The sequence below is a fragment of the Syngnathus acus genome, chromosome 13 (assembly GCF_901709675.1).
Source record: "Syngnathus acus chromosome 13, fSynAcu1.2, whole genome shotgun sequence".
NCBI classification, from domain to species: Eukaryota; Metazoa; Chordata; class Actinopteri; order Syngnathiformes; family Syngnathidae; genus Syngnathus; species Syngnathus acus.
The window spans coordinates 7,997,092-8,020,446 of NC_051098.1; the positions used below are offsets into that span (position 1 = coordinate 7,997,092).

Consider the following 23,355-nt stretch of genomic DNA (forward strand, 5'->3'; position numbering starts at 1 on the left):
AGTGAATTTAAAAGAGGGAGACGTTACTAGCCAGAAACACGAAAATTTGTGAAATCTGTGTATGACAAAACCCTCAAAAAGACTATTTAATTGGACTATGAATAATCCCAACTAGGATTAACAGATGTCAGTCATATTTTTCTTTCGCTTTCATCCCATTAAAACCACACAGGCAAAAAGCAGCTGCAGCCTTAAAAGTTCTACTTAAAGAGAAATGTTTTTGAACAAGCAGTAATTTAATCAAAGTCTCTACTGCTGAAATAATGATGTCAGTGCCTCCCTTGTGTATAAAAATCAAGGCGCAGTATAAGAGACAGCGATAAGACAGAAAGAATCTGCTCGCCAAACATTTTACATGTGCTAATAATTCACACCATATGCGCTTTGAAACCCTGATGCAAATTGCCTTTCTTTCATTTTTTTTAATTTTTTTAATTCCATTCTGTGTGACCTGTTGGGCTGCTCTGTGGTCAAGCTCACCAGATCACAGCAGCAGAGTTTGAACAGCATGAAGCAGACTGGATGCTTGTGGGACTTTAGAGATGGGAGCGTGCTGTGCCAGGCACCTAGATGCAAATTGGCACGAGCCTTTGTATTAATGAGCTCTGGGCTTTAATAGTAGACGGGAGAAGGAGTGTTTTCATTTGTGCATCCATGTGTTTGTTGCTACTATAATTATATATAAAGGCACATTTACTGTTTTTGACTGTGCATTCCGAACCACCAATGTGGGACATAAAACTACTACTGAATACAAACAAGTTATTGTACGACAAACAAAAAAAGGACAACTACCACCAGGTATTGTGCAACATACATTTGAGTTACAAGACAATATTAGAAACTACATTTAAAATTACCATTCATTTAAAGGTCTAAAATGGTTTAAAATATGCCCTTGCATCAATGTGCACAAACAAGCAGCTTTTCTGCAAGTTCCACTCAAATACAATATAGCACATCATCAAGTGTGGCATAGGGGATGTCAAGAGACTTGACACTTTCCCTTCCGGAATCAAAATGTGAAAATGAGTATTGCTCACCCTTGATTTGGGGGAGGGTGGTGATGGTAAGGATGGGCTCAAAAACACACAAGCAGGCAAGCAGCTTAGCCTGTGTGTTTAACAGCTGATTTTCTGAAAAAGGCTAAAAAATATCAAAACAATTGGACTGACAACAATTATAATAATTTTGGACATTTTACTCACCACCAGGTGGTTCTTGATCAATGTCAGTTGTAATAACTTCATGTATGTTTTCTATTTTGTCATTGATTTATGCAGAGTATAAATTGGGGCATAATTTGGGTCTCAGTGTTGACAGTAATGCAAATTGAACACAACTGTAATGGACAATCAAAGAAATTACATTCAGTGACTCACACCAAACTCACAGCAACTGAAAAACTCCAACTCTGTGTGAGTGGGATATTTCAGTCATGTGGGTCGGGCGTATTGCTCACTGCATGGCAGGGGCATAACATGTTACAAAGGTACAACTAGAGTTAAATATCAATAAGAGCAATGTCATGCGCCACAAATAAAATGTCTCTCAACAATTATACATAGCCGTTCCAATCTAATGCATTAGTGCAAAAAAAAGAGAAAAGAAAAATACATCAGGAGAGGTAATAGTGAAAGCTATTATATTCTAATATGTGGCTATAAGAATGAAAATATTATTGTATTATTCATTGGTTGTGCAAGATGGTACAAAAGTTGAATGAAAATTACACATAACAATCAGTATCATTTTAAATCTGTTGTGTTGCCAGTACATTGTTGTCTTGCAGAAGGCCATCAGTGTATTAAGTGAAAATGAGAATGCAGCAGTTTTGGAGATGAAAAAATGCAGACTTTATAACGTATCATCATTCATTTCAAGTAGCATTGCAATATAACTAGTAATATTATACAATATAACAAATGACATTTTAAAGGCAGTTATGAGAAATATGTAATCATATACAGTAAGGTCTGGTGTTGATGTGACTATTGTGTTCAAGTCTGCATAATTTTATTTTACATTGTTGAAGCTGTCTGCGTATTAGGATTAAGAGAACGTTTAAGAAAGTCTGTTCAAAAGAATAGAAGAGTAAAGGCAATTATTCCATGCACAATCCTTGGGTGTGCAAAGATAAGAAAAATCAATTCTGTCTCTTGTGCCTTCTTGCAATAAGCGATTGTCTCAAAACAAACTAAAATATGCTGCAGTTGTTTTAATTTGAGTACCTGATGTGTTGGTCATTCATTTTCTTTTTTATTCTGTTGAGTGAACATCACATGTAGCATTGCAAATGCAGATATTGTTCTCCATTGCAGACGCACAGAATCAAACGGCATCCTTTTTAATTTCGCACAATATTATTGTTGTTTATTTTGATATGCATTCTTAAGGGATGTGACAGAGGCAGCTCTAGAATTGCATCGTTTCTACAGCAGAGTACATAAATCTAAATTTATTATAAATGATGATAATTTATTTGGGTTGGAAACAAATACTTTTATGGTGACTCAATAACTTGCAGAAAAAATTACAATTTAAAGAGTTTCTATTTTAGTTTTAATTATAGGCATGGCCTGAAATTTTGCATTTAGAAAGAGATTAATGACACTCAAGGCAATAACAGTAATTTACTCAGCATTTTGATAGTGTTTGGGATACTACACAGTGGAATTTTTTTGCCTTTGTGATATTTGTGTGGGTAGTTGACACTTACCGTATACTGGAAACCAGAATTTGACAAAAAAAATGTCAAACATACAAAATTCAAAGATCACAAAATTCTAATTTGAAAAGCGGCATGTGCATCAAAGTGTTTACTGTGGCATTTGTTTTGCTTTTTCTTTGGCTTTTTTTTTTTGCAACAAAGAACAAGTGACCTCTCCTAATCGGTTGGTGTGGATTTTAAAATGAACAGCAAAACCTCATTTTGGTTGCAGCTTTAGGATATGCTGACCTCATTTTGAAGTACATACGACACACAGACTCCTTTCAACCTTGTTTGCACGGTTGTCAAGCCGCAGACAACGGTTATATTTTCTCTGGTGTCAGCAAAAGTCACCGCAATCGGATTTGTGTCTGACTTTGTTTTTATCGTCCACTCTTCTTTCTCTGTCGTCTCTGTCCTTTCAGGGCTGTTACGCCGCCACATAAATGGGCCTGTTGGAGGTGATGGAGCGCTTTGGAAGGAGACTGAGCACTTTGGCTGATTTCCAGGGAAAGGTAACGACAGGCCGTGTCAATACTTGACACTCCGCTCACTACAGGCCTCCCTCTGGACCAATACCGAAAGGACGTGGCTCCCGTATAGTCGGGTAATTCAGATGACGTCGAGATGGATGGTTGGTATGTGTTCATTATCTAGCCAATCTTCTTCGCGTGTGATCGGAGCAAAATAATGACTGGTCTTAAGGAGAATTGTGTGTCATTATGTATCTGTTTCCTACAAAGCAGCCTGACTGAGCAGTGCTCTCAATACTGTCATTGGTTTCCCATAAAGCACAAGAGTAACAATGAGCATTCAGTGACAGTATAGGGTCAATAAGGACACTTTGAAGCTGCTGATTATGAGCTGCCTAATCAATGCACCGATTGCCCATATTCCGAAGCAGAGTGGCCACAGAACTTTTAAGGCTTTTAACCCTTTATTACGTACTCACTGAAAAACAACGTAAGTTCTAAAGTCAAGCACCCTTGAACTGTTTCAGAAAAAATCCCCCCAAAACAGTGGTGTCTAAATGGCCATCATGAGTGATGTCACAGTACAGATGTCAACAGACCTCAGCTCAGCCAGCATAATAAAATGTGCTTTGAGACCTACGACGGACCCAATATAGGAGATTTTTTTAGATAAGAGTCATTTTTTGGATGTTGTTTTTTCCGGCTCAACTGATTTTACACCAAGGAGCATCTTGTCAGACAGTGAACAGTTCTGAAAAGAAGCTTCAAGCTGTTTATTGCCACTCACAGTCCACTGTCAAATTAAAGATGATAACGAAGAAGAAACAAAGACAATTGAACTTTGTGTCCTGTTATCCAGTTGATCTGCTTTAAGTAAATACGTTTAGCATAACGCTCACAAATGATGCAAAGAAATAGCGTTGTGTCATGCTGGCTGGTATAATCTTTAAAGCAATAGATAGTTGTAAACAAAAAGTTGATTAAAACCTATTGACTGATAATGTGACAATACTCATGGGCATATTCTTTATCCTCCGCGAAGAATGACTACAAGGAGTTTTGATTGGCTCCAATTTAATCTGCATTATGTCTGTATTATACTGACTCCAGGTGGCCAATGTGCACACGCCAGAAGGAGCAAAAAGCAAAAGCAAAAAAATGCAGCACACTATTTATTTTGTTACGTCATGACTGTTATGCTATTTTTCTTACAAAACTGTTAAAATCTCGAAACAACTCAGCATGACCTCATTATCCCTCAGTCAAGCAAGCATCGATAGATGAACTTTTTGCTTTTCTTTTCGTGGCTTGTTAACAGTCACAAAAAAGGCTGTTGAGAAGAAAAGAAAGTGAGAAGAAAAAAGTGTGTGAAGCAAGCAGACATAAGAAATGGGCACTAACCTCCTCAAACAGCTCCAGACTGTAAGTGTTATCGTCATCAGCAAAGTAGACTATTCCAGCTTGAGTGCTATTTACGTTGAAGGTCTCCCTCAGCCAGCGGAGTGCCAGATTCCTCTGCATGGTCCCCCGGGGGATTCTAGGGTCCCTTGTGTCCCCGCGCAGCTTATAGTTCCTGGGCGTCTCGACATTTAGGTGGGTGTAGTTGAGGCCCGTTTCTCGGAGGAGGCGCGTGACGAGAGGCGTCCTCCTTTGGGAATCCTCCACCAGGATCCAGTGCAGATTGGGAATGTGGAGGAAGGTGTTGGCCAGCCGCGTCAGCTCGGCCTTTTGTACAGGTCGACTGTACGTGGGCGTGATGATGTGGATGGTGGGCAGCACATCAGACCACGGCGGCGGCCGCGTGTACACATACTCAGTCCTCACCACCTCCACGATGTCCTTATCTGAGGCGCAGTATTCCTTGGAGTCTCCCGCTTGGCCACCCGCCTCCCTCTTGCCTTCAACACCGTCATCTGCAGGTTTAAGAAGACACGTCAGGCATTAGTACAACCAAGGGCCGCCCTTGTGTAAGCTTGCCTCAGGTGACTTAAACCCAAAGTGGGTAAAGTGTACCTGAGAGTCGGTGGCGAACCGCAAGCCTCTCTGGAATGATAAAGATCTCTTTTACTAGGTGGTGACATGCTGCAAAAAGTGAAAGCAAGCACCGTGAGAGGACAACACAGCTGACGGATGGAGAGACCGCATTAGAAGAGGATGGAATGGCAGAAAGAAGCCTTTTAATCCTCAAACATTGACTTTGGAGTTTCCCCTATTAGGAAGGAAAAGATGGTGGATTCGCTCCTCTCATGTTGAAGTGTCAACATGTCCACTCTTATCTACTGACTCGCCTGCTGTGCTGCTGTCACAAATGTTTGTGCTCACATGATTTTTGTGAACGCTATGCATCATCTGAGGGGCGATGAAAACATTTTAATGTGAAACGGGTTTCATTTTTATAGCCCCTATGCCCATCAAGCAGATGCGTGCCTCCACCTGTTTGCTTCAAGAGGAACCGTTTTAGGATTGCAAGATTGAAAATGCAAAAACAATCCTAAAGAAATTAAATTGAAGCAAAGTATCTCAAGTGTTTAGATTGCACAAGTCAAGTGGAAACGGAGTGGAAAAGCATGTTTGATAAATAAATAATAAAATAAAAAGTGATCAAAAATGAATTCCTATAAAGTCTCTAAGCCAAGGAAAACCATATTAGCGCTTCTGACCAAAACGTTTTATCAAAGTTGATTTTGCAGTTTTTATTTAATCCTTCCAACAACAGACCACTAAACAAAAGCCGCACCTGTTAAACGCTGTACTTTGAAATTGTTCCTTAATAAGCATCCTAAAATTGTTTCTATTTCAAAACATTAAACCTAGCCTAAATAGACATTGATAAATTATTTGTAGGAACCGCAGTGGCAATGGCGTTAAAGAAGGCATTTTTCTAGCTACAATGCAAGTTGCGGTCAGACTGTGGGCAGCCATGTGCTTGGTTCCACCTCAAGGGACCAGACCAACTTCTTGAGCTGCAACCCTTGCCGGAACCGTCACGGTCTGTGATCCTGACAGGCGTTCCCATTTGGCAAGAGTGAGGGAGCCACGAGCAGGATTGAGCTACTTTGACCTCTGTGTGCTTATTTCACCGAGTTGCGGCACCCCTTCGGTTGAAATCACATTTCACAGCAGCACAAGGATCTTGTCTTCGGTTGATCCTATTAATATTTCAACAGCCTGTCTTGTAGCAGGACACTGTGCACTGTTTTTAAGATTTCTATTAAAACAGCTTTTCTTCGTCTTTTTGTCATTTGTCATGCAAACGCAAAGCCAATTAGAGTTTTTCTCGCATATCATTTTCATATTGTGGGAAATCCTATTTGCAGGCAGGTTGCTTTTAGCGCTTGAGACACCAACTTAACCGCATTGGCTAATTTGCGATGATCAGAAGTGGAATATCATCCGACATTAATGTGTGACCAGGATGTGTATGATTCTTCCACAAATTCCCGAGGCTCACGCTTCCAGTATTCAGTCCACAGAATCAATTACAAAATTGGCAATATTTCTGTTTTCTTCTGTTTACATCCCATAATAGAATGGCGAACCAATTGTTTACAAGCTTTTTAAGATTCGTAGTGCTCCTTTATGTGGTATAGAAATGAATTCAAATCTATCTAACTCTTATGTTCTCATAAGAAATGGATTTTACACAAAAATATACCTACGGTAGTAAGGTTGTATGTGACAAACTGCATCTTTGAAAAGAATATTCCCATCTTTGATTCAATATTAAAAATATTACTTCCTGAATTTTTCCAACTGTGCCAAATGTTACAGAGTCAAGAATCAGGGTGCCTTCAGTAATCAACGAAAAGCTTAAATCGTATCACACATTCACAATATGATGTTTTTTTTATGTTTTATATTTTGCCAGATGGTGATCACTTCCTGTCATCAAGACATGAATGTTAACATTGGAGCATCTAAAAACTACCGTTCTAATCCCAACACTGTGGTCATGAAGGAGATTATACAATTATAGAACAGTATTTTATTGAAACGGAATCGGTGAAGATATTTATGCTGTCATTTTGCCGTGACTAAAAACAATCTTCGTCAAGAGTTCATCCTCGGAGCTATTCGCACTTGAGACATAAAAGAGGATTTTTTTTTTTCCGTGCAGCCATAGATTAACACAATCTGCTGATGGCCAGATGTTCACAACAGCCTGCCAGCGAGAATGGTGCCAAAACCTCCAGCTCCTCTTTATAAGCGCTCACAAAAGCAAGCCTGTGAGCAGTCGGGGTTAAATAACAGTGAGGATATTTGGTTTTGTTTCACACTTGACAGTTTCCACGCTGCTGCATGTGAAGTGATATTTTATGTCACTGTATTTGCATTGGTGTTTGTGTATTAACTCCTATGGTATGTATTTTGAGATCATCCATCAAGGACAAAGAAATGTAGTGATTTGCTGTCTATCTAATTTGGCTTTGTTTACCCAGGAGCTTACTTGACATTTCACACTGTGGGTTTGTGGTCTCAGGGGAGAAAGATTGGGAGACTCATGAGTATGATGTGCTAATGAACTGCATGTTGTTTGGGCTTCATTAAGCTAATTGCTGGACGCATTTATGACATTAAGTACAGCTTAAATGAACTCTGTAATTGAGGAATGGTGAATGTCAGTTGATAAAATTGGGAAATGGTTCAACCCTAATAGATAAAACACATGATGGATTTATGTTTGATTGATTAGGATAGTAAGTAATAGATGTATAGTGCTTGGCAAATTTATAGGCCACCTACTATCATCTATTTGTTTCAAAGATCATCAAACAGCAAGAACTTAACAGCAATATGGATTTCCAGTGAGCCGTCAAACTATTTTTACCATTTTGAAGAGGAAGGAGGAATTTCAAACCGAGTTCATCTTTTCATGCACACATTTGAGGTGGCTGACAAGGACATTTGTTGGATTCTATACATTTTTGAGTGCCAAGAAACTTTGCAATAATACAAAACTTTTTCTTGACAGTTTTTTTTCTTTTGAGGTTTCGGTATTTCTGGTTGGAAATAATCTGAAACACGGTTTTGTTCTATTTTCTTCTCAATTCTTGCAATATCATGTTCTTATGTTGTTTTTTGTGCGCATAGATGTGTAGATTTTAATGAAGCATGAGAGCCTCATCGTGCACTCCATGACAAATCTACGACTGGATAAGTGTTGTTGAGCCGCAATGAAGCAAATGGTCACGGCAAGAGAGAGCCTCTAAATGAGCAGGCTCCATATCTAAGCTTGAAGCGCGGTGTGAGGTTCGAGGACCCACTTCGGCTTCAATATGGCCTGTGGAGTGTGGCTGCAATGCGTACCCTTGTGGATGGCGAGGAGCGGAGCGATCGCGCTTTGGTGCCAAACTGTGATGAGCAGAGTCCAGGGTAGCACGATCAACACGATGGCAAGAATATCTCTTCTCTTCGGCATCTCCAGGATTGGTTATTTGGCTCTGCATTACCTGTGGAGAAACAAAAGACCCACGTTATCAGCCTTTGTCTAAGTTTGAGATCCTCAAAGCTTAAACTAGCATGGACATGTGGAAAATAAACTTCACACTTTAAACATGTTGTTGAATTTTGATTGCTAGAAAATGAGTGGTGCATTTACTGTGCCTTAATTTGCATTTAACGACTCAGGAGCAGCATAATAAGCACTTGAGCTCACCCACATTCATATGGGATGAAATTTGAAGACAACAGAACAACAGGGGGGAAAAAAGTGATTAATAGACTTGTGTTGTTTGGCAGAAGCTAGTACACATGGGGAATGAGATTGTGGAGCAGCAGAAAAGGATAAAAAACAGTGTCTCTTAATGTCTGACTGCCAACAAAAAGAAGGTCAGCACTGCAGGAGGATGCCCTGGAGCAGGAGCCGCTGCCAATCGGCATCATTGAGGAAGGGTCAAGCCCCCTTTGCTAAAGATATTCTCCATACATAATCATGGGAAGAAAGTCACCAGAAGGTGCTTTGGCCCACAGCCAAAGTCCTAACCAGACAGTCAGAACCTTACACAGTACAATCTATATAGGCCTCAGCAGCAGTGATAGATGTTGCCATAAGTGTTTGTGGGCTCTTTGTCTTTGTTGTCCCAATTTAATTTTGGCAAGCTTTAACTTGAACACAAGTTTAACCCTATATAGCACGATGAAATTATAATAAAATTAACATTTAAATTCTAGAAATACATTGGGTGCCTAACAACAATTTTGGGGGCTTTGTCGAGGTGATCATGCACCTAAATGAATAAAGTCCCATTTAGTTTCTCTTTCCTTCTTTTATTATAAAGTACAATTTAGTGGTAGCTCTCGTCCTTCTCCATCTCTCTGGAAAGCATTATTCAATAGATGGCTGAGCTGGCTCCAGGTTGAGGTGAAGCTCCTCACGGATGTAGTGTTGTAATCAAAAGTCTGATCACTCCAATACGTGTTCTCCGCTCAGTAAATTACGCCATCCTAAATGCTGCAATAGTGGAAACGGCCCAGAACATAACACCAAAACAGGTGGAGAAGGACTCAATATTAGACCGAAAGCACATTGACTTTCTAAACTGCTTTCTTTAAACCAACACCGCCATCTACAGGAGTAAAAAAATACAATAACTGGTTCATGAACCAAATTTGAAGCTTCATTTCCCTTCACTGGTTTTAAAGAGACTGCCAGTAGGTGCATACATACAGCTCACTTTATTAATTGTGTATGCATACATTAATGTTTTGTTTTTACATATGTGTTCATGTTTTTTTTTTTTTGTCTGTTCCTATGTGAAGCATTCAATGCTTATAATTTCTTTCTTTGTTGTAAAGCGCTTTGAGCTGCATTTCTTGTATGAAAGGTGCTATACAAATAAAGTTTATTATTATTATTATTATTATTATACAAGTGTTGATATTCTTTATTGCAAATGTCAAAACCAAAAATGCTGAAAACAGTCCAAAATATGTTAGCACTTGCAATGGGTGAGTACCAATACCAGGTATCGGTGTCGGGCCAGTTACGGCCCAATTTCAAGGTATGAAATACTCATGAAGACTCCCTATATCAGTCCCTCACACCCTCTTGTGGTCATTTTACTATCAGAACCTAAATGGCATGCATGGCTGACAGAGAAGTAGACTGCATATATGTCAAACCTCTCAAACACTCATTAAGACGCCAAATCTGCACACAAATATATTCAGGTTTGCAATGTTTATACTAATGTTTAGAGTGCATTATTTATGTGTTGCTATCAAAATGTGTATGTTTATTTGAAAACTCAATTTTTGTATAGCTGGTGTGTATATTTCACTTTTGAATTCCATTCATGTCCATTCTTTCATATGCCCATTGAGATGCAATTTTATTCATGTATGTATATGGTTTGTATTAATACTACATTAGTGTTTTGGTACCAAAGTGTATACATTTAGTAAGTGTATCCATTTATTTTCTACCTTAATTTGACTGGTACGGGTTCACCAATACGGTAATTTTCGGACTAAAAGTCGCTCCGGAATATAGGTCGCGTTAGCCATAAAATGCACAATAATGTGAAAAAAAACATATGTAAGTCGCTCCAGAGTATAAGTCGCATTTTGGGGGGCAATTTGTTCGACAAAATCCAACACCAAGAACAGACATGAACGAGCAACAACAGGCTAAACCAGGGGTCTCCAAACTACGGCCCAGTTTTTATTGGCCACGCAGCGTTTGACGTCCCATTAGCACCCAATGAGAAGAGAAGCGAACGCGCAGCGTTCGCCCCCCCACCCAAACTATGAAAAAAAACGTGACTTATAGTCCGAAAATGACGTTATATGCTTTCTGCATTCATTAACTGAGAAATATACGTTGTTGTTATTCAGTAAATTAATTGCGTCTATTTTTCCTGTTGAATGCGCTACAAGCAACATTGGCTTTTTACTACTTATGTGTATTATACAAAGTACTTTGCTTTCTAGTTGCTTATTCAGTTTTTGTACTGACCACTTTTTTTGCTACTCACCCACAGTCACAACTGGATCATGGCATCACAGGTGATGCACAGCTGGGAAGCCCACAGAGCTTGCTGGGTGAGCTACGTAGCAGCAACATCATGCGTCTTCTTCCTCATTTACTTCCACCTGCAGTCACTTAGGCAACTCCTTGACCATGTCTGCAGGATGAAAACATTTCTTCAGTCATCATGTCACAATATTTATTCATCAATAGATGCATTTTGACTTACACGGTTCTCCCCAAACCTCCAAACTATGAGGCAGAAGTGTTAACCACCACAATTTGTTTATCTTTGAGACCTCCAGACTACAGAAATATGACATCTCTAAAAATTACCGTTAAAAAATGGTAAATAAAAGGTAACAGTTTTGTTTTTGAACTCATAGATGGCTAATTCAGAACGATTATGGAAGAATGAGTTAAGTGAGGCTTGCATCCTTATTGTGGTGCTTGTCAAATAACGGGAGCATCATGCAGTTACAAAAACAATAAACACAAGCAAATGACAGGAGAATAAAGTAGTGATAAAAAGGTGACTTAAGATGCAATTGCCGCAAGAAACTGTCACATTTAGCCCAAAATAAAAATTGTCAGGAAACGCAAACAGCCTGGAAACATCTTATATCACTTGACAAGTCAAAGCATCGTAGAAGCTACCAGCTAATAGGAAAGCTGTTGTGCATTTGTTCAGCTCACACCTAACTTTGCTCCAAACCAAAAACCATTTTATTTCTGCAGTCAGAAAGTCCAACTCAATAAAGTAAACAGTGCAAAAGCGACGTCGCTTGTCTAAGGTGGCCTCTTCGTACCTTTTGGCATTTCAACAGACAGTGTCAAATATACAATAAAGCTTGACGGCCTTTGATTTCACAAATGCCGTTAAAGCCTGCCGCGATGGTAGAAATGAGACTTTTATTATTCAAATGAGTGGCACAATTATAAGAGTGACGTAAAAACATCAGGTAAGAATGCCATGGATACAAAACACATATTTTATTAGTAGATTCGCTGTTTTCAGCTATGCGGGCAACTTGAACTAGGGAATAGGGAGCTATTTCGAAAAACAATCAACCACACTAAAAGGGTTGCCTGAGTTGTCCTGTGAAGACGGAAGACCAGGTCCGGTAATAAAGTTCAGTGCTATGTGAGACCAAAGGCGGGATGTGTTGTGCAGCAAATGCAGCAGAAGACCAGAGGGTGATTGACGAGAAAACGTATTACTAGTGTAGACCGAGCAAGCAGAGATGAATTTTTGGATGTCCTTGTTAAAACCAGCCCAGCAGAATCTTCCTTTGATAAGGTATTGAGGAAATGAGGATGGTAGTTAGGCCGTATTCATACTTTCAACTTGAGTTCACCGAAAGGTTGCCCTCGTACTAATATTGAGTTGTATGCCCCATCACTCCAATTAACACCTGGAGGCTCTTGAAAATGTGATACTCATAAAAATAGCAACGCAGTAAAATCAACTCTGTATGAATACTGTGCAAACTTACCAGATACTCTCCTCTTAAAATCGAGATGCATAACATACTGTATGGTATTATGTAAAATTATTAAAAATAAATAATAATAAATGAAACAAAACTCAAGCCTTTTCCTGCACCACTTGGCCCAATTACTGCAAATGCTACTTTTCAAGCTTGATTTAGGCTGCCAAAGAAATCTTGAATAAGCTATTAGCTGTGACGATTGGCTGTGATTGATGGCCCGACCGAGTCCATGCCAGGATCAGCCTGCCTCAGCAATGATAAAAGATTTAGGAGCACCAAGCCCAAGGCAGCTTGTTTTCCGCCGATAACCGCATGGGAGAGTGGAGACCGCCCTGAACTTATTCTGACTAATTTATTGAGCTGCTCGCTCAGTCAGGCCACATTTTGAATGTGGGACTTGGTGGGAGCTCGACGTAGCTTCTCATTGCCATCTTGGCTGCGGCTCCAGCAGGACTGCGCAGTCACTGCTACTGAAACCGGCACCCGCCGTGTCGGCTTGACGCAGCTCAGCTTGGATCACAACGTCGTCTGGTGTAAATGCCATCTTGAGGGAAGCCACACAGAAGATGTTGGCATCCTTTCAGATTTTGCTCAGTAAGGTGCCATTGGTAGCGTTCAATTTGGTTTGCAAGGGTCTGTTTTTGGATCCGGGGGAGCCCGATCAAAATTGTGTGTAGGAGGAGTCTCATAAATAATGTGAATCATACCATCAGGCCTGTGCATAACTCAGCAATGAATTACAGGATGTTTTCAGTTTACAATGCTTCTGACATTGAACATTTTGAGTTGATGAATAGTGCGCAATGAAATAGTTTGTGCATATAATTACATCATCACACGTAATGCTCAGTTACTGCTGTAATGACTGTTTTATATTTGAATCCTAGAATTGCTTTTATAGAATTATTTACTGTAATTATGACGTGTTAATTTATCCCTAACGTTTTATCGTTGCAAATATATATGCCATTTATTTGTTGCAGTGTCACCAAACAAAGATGGCACAAATGAACATACCAGTAAATTCCCAAATAATGTCAATCTTGTCTCAATTTTTCACAAATGCTTTACTGTATTTAGTTACTAAAAGCTTCGAGACATTCTATGACTGGCTTTGTAAGCAAACGTATTACAAGTGTTATTTTAAATGTACAGGACTGTTTATATTTGGCTTGGCCAGGGCCAGCTGTATTTCGCTCCATAGCTGGAGGTTTTTGTTGTAAAACTCAAATGATATGACATGTTCAGCTGTTGTTTATATTTCAGATTGCTATGAAAACTAGTGGCCATTGATCACCCAGCCACTCATGGAAATTTGTTGAAGAACCCTTTACACACTGCATGACAGTTCACACATGATATCACACAGCACACAAATATCCTGCTGGGAATCCCTTTTTTTTTTTAACAATGGACGACAAGCCATTCCATGACACTATTTGCGTAGTTGTTCTTTCAAAACGATGTTTCCTATTGAACAAATGGAAAATAAAATTCAATAAAATTAGAATGAATTAAAATTACTCATTCCACTTCAGTGGTGTCGTGATTTGTATTATAAAAAGGTGCTGAGTGGTAGAATAGTTTGACATTCCTTGATTAAAACATCGACAAAAGTTGTAAGGATTAAGTACTCCAAGAATTTTCAAGAGCTTATCGTGAAAAAATGTAACGTTGATCAAAATGGGGTTTGCTTTTTTTGCACTACTAAGTTAATGACTGCAACTACTAATCAAAGACTACGTTTAATAAACAACCCCTTTGCGGCGATACTCGTTCATGGTCTCTCTCCTTAGTGTCTTGGTATAAATTAGAAAATGTCATCCTTGGTATGCATACTAAACAACATCAATCATTAAAGCAGTCACTTGGGTTGAAAATGCAGTGAATCGATACATGAACACCTTTAGCGAGTCTCCGGGAGTGATTCATGAGTGCGGACTCGAACGCTCCCAGAGCAGGACAGCATTTATCTCATTAAACCATAGGCTTGGAGTCTACTGGGGATTGATCACAACCGCTTGTGACATATTTCACTGTGCACAGGCTTATTAGGCTTTTGCACAAGGTCAGAGGTGGGCAGAGGGGGGCTTCCGGATTCATTAGCTAATTAAAGGCCGCCTTCTGAGTGCAAGTTTTGAGGTATTCATCTTTTCTTCATGACATCTTCTTCTCTCACCACCGAGTTTAGTGCTGTAATGAGAGGGTCGGGGCCTGGACCTCTCCAAAGAGAGATTCCACATCAACAAAGTCCTCCAATTATATGCCCTTGTGAGAGGAAAATATGTTATTATGAATTTGATCATTGTTAATTAAACTGGGGGGATTTAGATACGGTGTTTGAGAAGTCAAGGTTTTTGGGCAACTGCCGGCAGGAAAACAATGAAGTCAAATCGGGGCTTGCTCTCTTTGAGGAAAATGCTTGTATTTACCCTTGTTTTTGCCACAAACTTACGTTACAGTTTCTTTTTTTTAATCAGAACTCCAAATGACTTTTAGCACAGTAACTGACAAGTCAGTTAAACAATAGTACATTATTTTTCTCCCCAATTGCCTGAATTGTTAAAAACTGGATGGACATCATAAAGACCTTCCAAATAAATTTCCTTTATCTACCAGTTACCAAATATCTAATGTTTTAATGTTATTTATTACGTAAAATCTTTAAACATGTAAATGAAACTAATCTTTTTTTTATATTTATTAAAGCAAAAGAAGGGAAAATTGAAAAGATTTTCAACAAGTAACCCTGATACCTAAATGCTAAATGGCATGTAATTGTGAATTAATTTAAGTAAAAGCTGAAAGTATGCACTTCAAAAACATTTTGACTGCTTAATTTCAAATCCACCGTAGTGGTGCATCAAGGCAAAATTATAAGGATGCTGTCATTGTCACTTTGTGTGCGCGTTATTTCAGCACCACTTCCTACCATTTTTGCTCCTCTTATTGTTATGTTATTTGTTTATTTATTATTTATTCATCACTCTTATTTATTCATTGTTTGTGCCTTCTTGATTTTACTTTTTGTGTTGTTTACTTGTATGTTTATTGTGTACTATGTCTTGTCACCGTGGGATAGTGGGAACGTAATTTCGATCTCTTTGTGTGTCTTGACATGTGAAGAAATTGACAATAAAGCAGACTTTGACTTTGATAACTTTGAGCTATGTATAGGTCACATGCTTTGTACATCACAATTAGGAAACAAACACAGCTGGCAGTGAGTTTGTGTCCTTATCTGGTGTTTATTTAATGACATAATTATGTCATCAAGTGACAGTGTGTTACTTTTGATGAAAAGATGTTACTTTTCATCTTTGACGTGCTTGGAAGCTGTCAGTGCCCATGACAGTTATTGGCTTGGCTAATTAGCAGCTATACATTGTTTTCATTGCTTCCTCATGCTCATTGCACACTATTTTGGAAGAGAGCCACGATTCAGAATGTTTTAAATGTCTCCTCAAAATTTTCTTTTACATTTCACACTTCAAATTAATTTTTTTCTTCACATGTACACAACCGTGGTAATTTTTGGTTTTGTTTTGTGTTTTTGCCAGCATAAAAGCGCTGACATTTGGAGATGCCTACTAAAAATGTCAAAGGAGCGACAGTGTTGAAAGAGAAGCAGTAAGTTAGCAAAGGTGGCAGCACAGCGTACCAACGAGACATTTTTGGCATTTCAAAGTGAGCCTTTCGTAATTTGCCCTTTGCCTGCCTGTGAAATAATTGCTCATCTCTGACTATTACTGTTTGTCCGCTTGTGTCGTTTGTATGCGGCCAAGCACACTCAACACAGTACAGTGTTGACAAAGCAAACGTCTGCATTTTGGAGGTGACTTTGCAGAGATAACAGGCGCAATGCTTGACTGGCAGCACGCCACCGAATGTATCGGCAGCAGCTTTAAGGAGACTGTACAAACTTGCAAACACCACATTCTTATCCTAACACACACTTATCAAACAAGAGTGCACAGTGTGACAGACTGTCACAGCGGTCACGTAGCTCGAAGGGGCTTCTTTATCTTAAATTGGTTTTTTGAAACATGAGGGAAAGCACATTGAACATAAGAACACATCCACAAAAAAATTAGCATGTCAGAATTTGCTTTTAAAAGGCATTTGGGTTGGCTGTAAAAAACAACATTTTCACTATATGTATCAAATAATTGATAGATGGGTGGCAAGGTGGACGAGTGATTTTATTTTATTTAATGTTTACTTTCAAGCACAATCGAATATATGTATAATAGGAGCATTATATATTTATGCATTATATCACCATGTCCAGAAAGGAGTGTCAATTCATCTACACTGTAATACGAAAATAGATTGTACTCTGATGAGTTATAAAAAAAAAAAAAATGTCACAGTGTTGCCAGGCAACAAGCAAGACTTACAAAAAAAAGACATTATGCCTAAAAATAAAAATGATCCTTGGGTGCTTATTCAAGTTCTCATAAAACTGGAACAATCTCCCATTTATTGTGTTGTGCCAACTTTGCAGCCAGCTCCCATTGTCCCATTTTTCTTCATTGCCTAGCGTATAATATAAGCAAGTCCTCTTCCTGCAGGGAGGGACACAGACACACCAATGGCTGGCTTGCTTCCCTCCTAGACTGTAAGTGTGATCAATAGCCTGCAGGCCGAAGGAAACCTCCCGTATCCATCACTCCTCTGCACCGCAGGACCCTTGTGAAAGGGTGACGAAAGGTCCAGCCAGTATCTATAACAAGCCCCTTTGGGTCTGCTACAATACATGTGGAAATGCTGCAAGTGGGCTATCTTGCTGTAAAGTCCTGGGAAGGAGACTTGAACTATGGTAAAAGGAAGCGGGATGGGACTAAGCAAACAATCCAAATCCGCATTTAATCGCTTGTGCTGTCTATCACGACTGAAAGAAAAAAGTTGCACAAGTGGATAATTATCCTGATGTTGAAAGAAAAAAAAAACCCATCAAAAATCAAGTAATATTTTACATAGTAATAGGCTTAATTTCATATATTGTAAAGGCACAAAAATCCTTGCGCAGCATAATTCCGCAGAAGACAACAACGGAAGGGAACAGGAGTTATGAACTTGCAAATATTCATCCTATTAATTCAAATATTTAAATCAAGTAACATTTAAACTGTTTTGCTAACCACTCAAAGATTTACTTGATTATTCATTTTCACCGTAGACAACAAAGAAAATCTACTTTTAAAGGCACCTTTGCATTACAATGTTTGATAGGCTTGGTTTTTACAATCGGGGCGGTCTGTACCGTACAAGTTTCGGAAGTCGACACTCTGTATGTCATCATGACTTTGACAAATTTGTAACTGAACTTGCATTCGGCCCTCTGGCCCTTTAACCTTTAAATGCAGCACCATGGTTTCTAGATGGATGGAGGACAGCACACAACGTACATTTGGAAAGGTCACAAGCATTCATCTACCACTAATCCTGTAATCATGAAAAACCTTTACTGTATCATGAGTTTTGTTGTTGTTGTTGCTTTCAAATAGTATTGCAGTATTTGTGGACCTTTTTGATTGAAACTCACAAAACTACTGTCTAATGTGCAATCAATTCCCATAACTATCTATGTAGGTCATGCTGTTTTTGGAAGGTTAAAAATGATCCTAATGGTGGAAGTTTCACACATCTGCTGTGTTCATTTAGCAAAGAATGCTTCTTTTTCAGCACGAGTTGGTTCTTATATGAGCAAGGTTTATTATAGTACAATTGTGCCACACAATATCTCAACGACTCGGTTTTACAGAAAAAGCCGACTGTTGTACCCTGAATAATGCAGTGTTGAAGAGGGAAATCTGGGGAGCTTTTTTTCTCATTGCAACAATACAATTGCAAATAGTTGCATCACAGTGCAACATTTTTTCCTCTACAAATTCACCCGTCTGTCTATGGACATGTTCTCTCTACTGAATTCTTGTCTTGAGCAAATACTCTAACATATCAAATACATCTGTAGTGTCAGGATGGTTTAAATGACAGACCTTTATAAAGTGCAACCCAACCCAAACCCTAATCCTAAAATGGACCCTATTACAACACAACAACCATAACCCCAATCATTAACATACTGATAGATAAATAAATACTTATGTAAATTAACAACGATCCCACGACTGACTGAAAACATCATGGGCCAGTAGTTTGCATGCTTTGGATCTTTTTAAACGATCACAACGTAAAAGAGATTTGCTGACATTGCACATGATACTGGTTTGAAATTTGACTTTGGAGGTTCCATTGTATCAGATACACAGATATAGTATGCCCAATAGTAATTGTGCTTATTAAATATAATTCATTACACAAATATATGTGGTTCAGCAACTAAGGCGGCGAATTTGAAATCACACAATGTGGCAGAGCAGGTTTGTGTCATTAATAAATAAAGAGCTTGTGCAAGAACAGGACCAAAGACCTAAGCAATGTGTTTTATGCATTACAAGCCTGCATCAACGTCCTAGTTTGCAGGCGTAAGGAGAAAATACAATGGGTGTTTTTTTTTTTTCTGGAAAAGGTGCAATCCCGCTAAATAATTTATTCTTCTTGTACAAAAACCTCGGTTCGTGCATGTTTATCAGCCAGGCCGAGCAAGCGAGAGACGCTGGAACAGAAGGGGAAAGGGAAATGCACTTACTGCGAATAATAATGCCCAGAGGTGGGATGTAGAAAATGATGGTCTATTCTTTACATGATGTGCAGCCTCAGGTGAGGATATACAAATAGTATCTATTTCAAACGTACAATGCCCGGATCTCCATAGCTCTCTATTTAGGAGATTATTGCTGCAAAAGTGATATAAAGACAGAAGAAGATTAAGGCTATGGCCTCAGTCTTTGTGTGTGTGTGTGTGTGTGCGCATGTGTGTTTGTGTGTGTGTGCTTCTAAATGAATTGTCATCAGCATGCTTGTGGATTTAACTGCTAGGGAACTGTCATATTTGCCAATTTTTTAAGCTCTGAAAATACTATTAGCATTAGGACATTTGTGATCCACAATACGAAATACACAGGTGTTTAAGTCAAGGCCCGGGGGCCAGATACGGCCCGCCACATCATTTTAGGTGGCCCGTGAAGACAGATTGTGCATCGAATTCATATGTCAATTCCGAAATTTCCAATTGTTTTCACTTTTAAAAAAATAGAGATATTGTTAGCAATTTTTACTGCCATTCATTTATTTAAATAATTATTTTAAAATATTTGATTTGATTTCAATATTTCATTTAAGTATTTGAACAGTTTTTATGAGTCTCTGTTTTGAAAACTAGTTATTCATCAGTTTGTTGCGTAGCCTATACTCTATATACAATATGAGACGTTCATACATTTATTTGGGTTGACAATTTTAATGGCCCTTTGAGGCAAACTATGACTATGATGCAGCCCACGACAAAAATAAGTTTGACAGCCCTGTTCTAGCATATACAGATCATTTTTAAAATAAAGAGAGAAACAACAGTGCATGCGGAAGTGCATGCCAACACAACAGGTAACGAAAGTGGGCAGATCAATTATATAGACATTATTTGCTATGGGAAAAAAAGTTCATTTAGGGGAAAAAAAGCATCTCTGAGCCTGCCAGTTAGATTATTTGATGACTCTGAATTGCATGTGCGTTGTTGTCTGTGTGCCAGTGCTTTGTTTGACAGATGATCAGTCCACAATGTCAGCACGTCCTGCCCCACGTCAGCTGTCACCAGCTTCCGTGTGACCCTGAATAGAATAACTGGTATAAGAACTGATGGATATATTGCATGATATCTCACTGATGGCTCAGGCAAATATAATTATCAGGATATGAAGTAGCCTTGTCAGCTTCCTATCACCTGTCACATTGATAGCTCTGCATCTCCTCTATCAATTCTCTCTCTATAGTTCCCCTATCTGGCCCTCTCTATGCCCCTCTGCGGACCTACAAAGACATCCTAGTTTAATGCAAGTCAACTTTATAGACACAGCCAGAGGGAACATACATGTCTCATCCGCATATGGTTACTTGAGTTTACATTTGTGTAAGAGAGAGGGGGCGTGTTTTTTGAGCCCACGCATTCGTGCAAACTGGAAGACTTAATACTGCCCACGACAGGCAGAGATGATTGCTGTCTATAAATCTATGATGTGAGACTGCTTTGCTGATTACTGAGTGAGTGCTAATTCAATTTGCACCAAACGACGGGGAAGGCAGGCGGATTACAATGATTATATAACATATGCTGTTTGCGATGGTAAGAGAGACTGGAAATTCAACCAATGATGACAATTGTTAGCTGGCATCACTCAGTGAAGCTGAAATACGCCCGACAGGAATATGCCACAGGAGAACACAAATACACGATACAGTGCAGCCCAGTAGAAAGAGCAGAACTGATTAACTAAAGTGCATATAAAATGTCTACACACCCCTGTTTATATTTCAGGGTTGCATGATGTAAAAAAAAAAAAATCAGACCAAGATAAATTCCACACAACCTGGCTAAAATTCTCAAAAGATTTGACACGACGCAACACTGCCCAGCAATTGAAGTAAACCTTCATACCTACGCTTTGGGGTTGTTTTTCTTCAGCTGCAGTATCATACATATGGTCATAGAAGGGGTGCGATAAAACCGTTTTTCCAATTGAAATAGTTTTTTGATACAATAACATATACTGTGCTGTATAAGTGGGTATGCCTGGAAGTCACTAGTTTTTAATCGTTTCATGCTACTCAATCTTTTCTGGGGGGAGTAATCACCCTTCTCCTGAGCCCAAAAGGTGGATATCTCTAATTTGCATACCAGGCATGGAAAATGAATTTTAGGTGCAGTGCTGAGCTCTGTTATCTCGCACTAGTATGATCCCTGCAGGCCATTATGGCTTACGTAATTGGAGGTTTTTTTTGTGTGTGTGTGTGTGTGTGTGTTACAAAAACCTTAAACTTATGTTGTGTCGTGTTTGAAGTGCACTGCGAGGAAATCTTAGTAACATTAAATTTACTTAACAATCCAAAAGCTCCACCTTTATCTTTGTGAGCCATGATCTTTGGCAGACTTTTTACATTGGATCAAATTAGACTGAACAAATCTTTTTTTTTTTTTCTTTTGTCAAAGTCTGCTTTATTGTCAATTTCTTCACATGTCAAGACACACAAAGAGATCGAAATTACGTTCCCACTATCCCGGTGACAAGACATAGTACACAATACACATACAAGTAAACAACACAAAAAGTAAAAACAAGAAGGCACAAACAATGAATAAATAAGAGTGATGAATAAATAATAAAAAAACAAATAACATAACAAATAAGAGGAGCAAAAATGGAGCAAGTGTGCATACAGCAGACAGTCAGAATATAATGTTATATTATGTTGTATAATGTTAGATTTTTAATAATGCTTGAATTTATTGAATTAATTCTAAATAAGTCCAAAGTATTTCTAGTATTTTCTGAGGTTGGAGGACAGTCAATAAGTCCTTGAAGAGCCAGCCACTCTTTCATCATGTGTCGCCTTCACACTTTAAGATTATTTCTTTGACTATTCTAATCCACAGCATCGACTCATCTGAGCTCACTTGTACTATCCCAGCATATACAGTACAGTATAGTCACTATATCACAGCCTGGAATGAAATCAGAGCTTAGTTGACTAGTTCTTTTATCACAGACAAATGATTTATGTTGTTTTATTTACCTGACATTTCCAGCGTGTATTTCTGCCTTCATCAGAGTGTCACTGGTGCAGGTGTGACGCGTCTTTATCAGCTGGTGAATGAAGGTGTGGCTTACCTGTCAGATTTGACAGGTAAGTCACGCCCTCTGCTCTCTTCTCCCATCACATCATGGACTGGGAGAAGGCCAGAGTCATCCGCACCGAAGAAAACAAACATCAGGGAGGCCATTGAGATCCGCAAGCCGGGCCTTGGGACCATCAACAAGGACGAGGGAGCTTTCATGCTCTCTACCACCTGGAGCAGCATTCTGGAGGGGTGAACGGAGAGCAGAGGGCGTGACTCACCTGTCAAATCTGCCAGGTGAGCCACACCTTCATCAGCTGATAAAGACGTGTCACACCTACACCAGTGACACTCTGATGAAGGCGGAAGTACACGCCAAAACATGTCAGGTAAATAAACTAACCTAAATTATTTGTCTGTGATAAAAGAACGAGTCAACTAATGTATAAGTGAAGACAAAATGAACTTAGTACAACTGTTACGTGAAATCAGAGCTATCAGAGATGGGAGAGTTGAGTGAATGTGTCAGATCATTTTGACCCTGTCCTCCAAATTCATCGACTGGGTGTCTGAATGAAAATGGAACTTTTATTAGATGTGCTGCAAGACTGGAAATTGTGAGAGCCGTGAGAGAAAGGAAGACAGAAGAACTCTCTTACTCATCTTTTACAAGGCAAGGAAGGAAGGTTGCCAAAAGATGTTTGAAATTGATGCTGCACGACTCCACCGGGACAATAGAACCGTTATCACCTAGTCAATCAGCAAAGAACAAAAATTTACTCAATTGGGGAGGTCACGGGGGAAGCCTTCATTTTTACAAACACATATCTGAGGAACAATATATGAAAAGTGGCGTTTTGACAAAGTAAAATGGGGATAATTAATAAGTTGTGTAGCTCTCTGAAAAAAGGACAAACACAACAGTGTGTAATGGAACGGCACTATCACCACATTGCATAATATCATCTTTCATA

The 23,355-nt window shown here is 39.0% G+C and overlaps 1 protein-coding gene across 4 annotated transcripts in view; it reads right to left on the bottom strand.

Moving 5' to 3' along the window:
- b3gat1a (beta-1,3-glucuronyltransferase 1 (glucuronosyltransferase P) a) overlaps positions 1–23,355 on the bottom strand; it is a 56,202-nt gene that overhangs the window by 6,522 nt on the left and 26,325 nt on the right. For 2 of the 4 annotated variants that reach the window (XM_037267248.1, XM_037267247.1), the window contains 4 exons: positions 11,160–11,309; positions 8,491–8,633; positions 5,197–5,265; positions 4,585–5,096 (listed from right to left, as the gene is read on the bottom strand). In XM_037267248.1, the coding sequence (XP_037123143.1) occupies positions 4,585–5,096; positions 5,197–5,265; positions 8,491–8,602 (693 nt within the window). In that variant the 5' untranslated portion in view covers positions 8,603–8,633; positions 11,160–11,309. The remainder of the gene's footprint in view (positions 1–4,584; positions 5,097–5,196; positions 5,266–8,490; positions 8,634–11,159; positions 11,310–23,355) is intronic. The other 2 variants (XM_037267250.1, XM_037267251.1) reach the window with 2 other exon arrangements.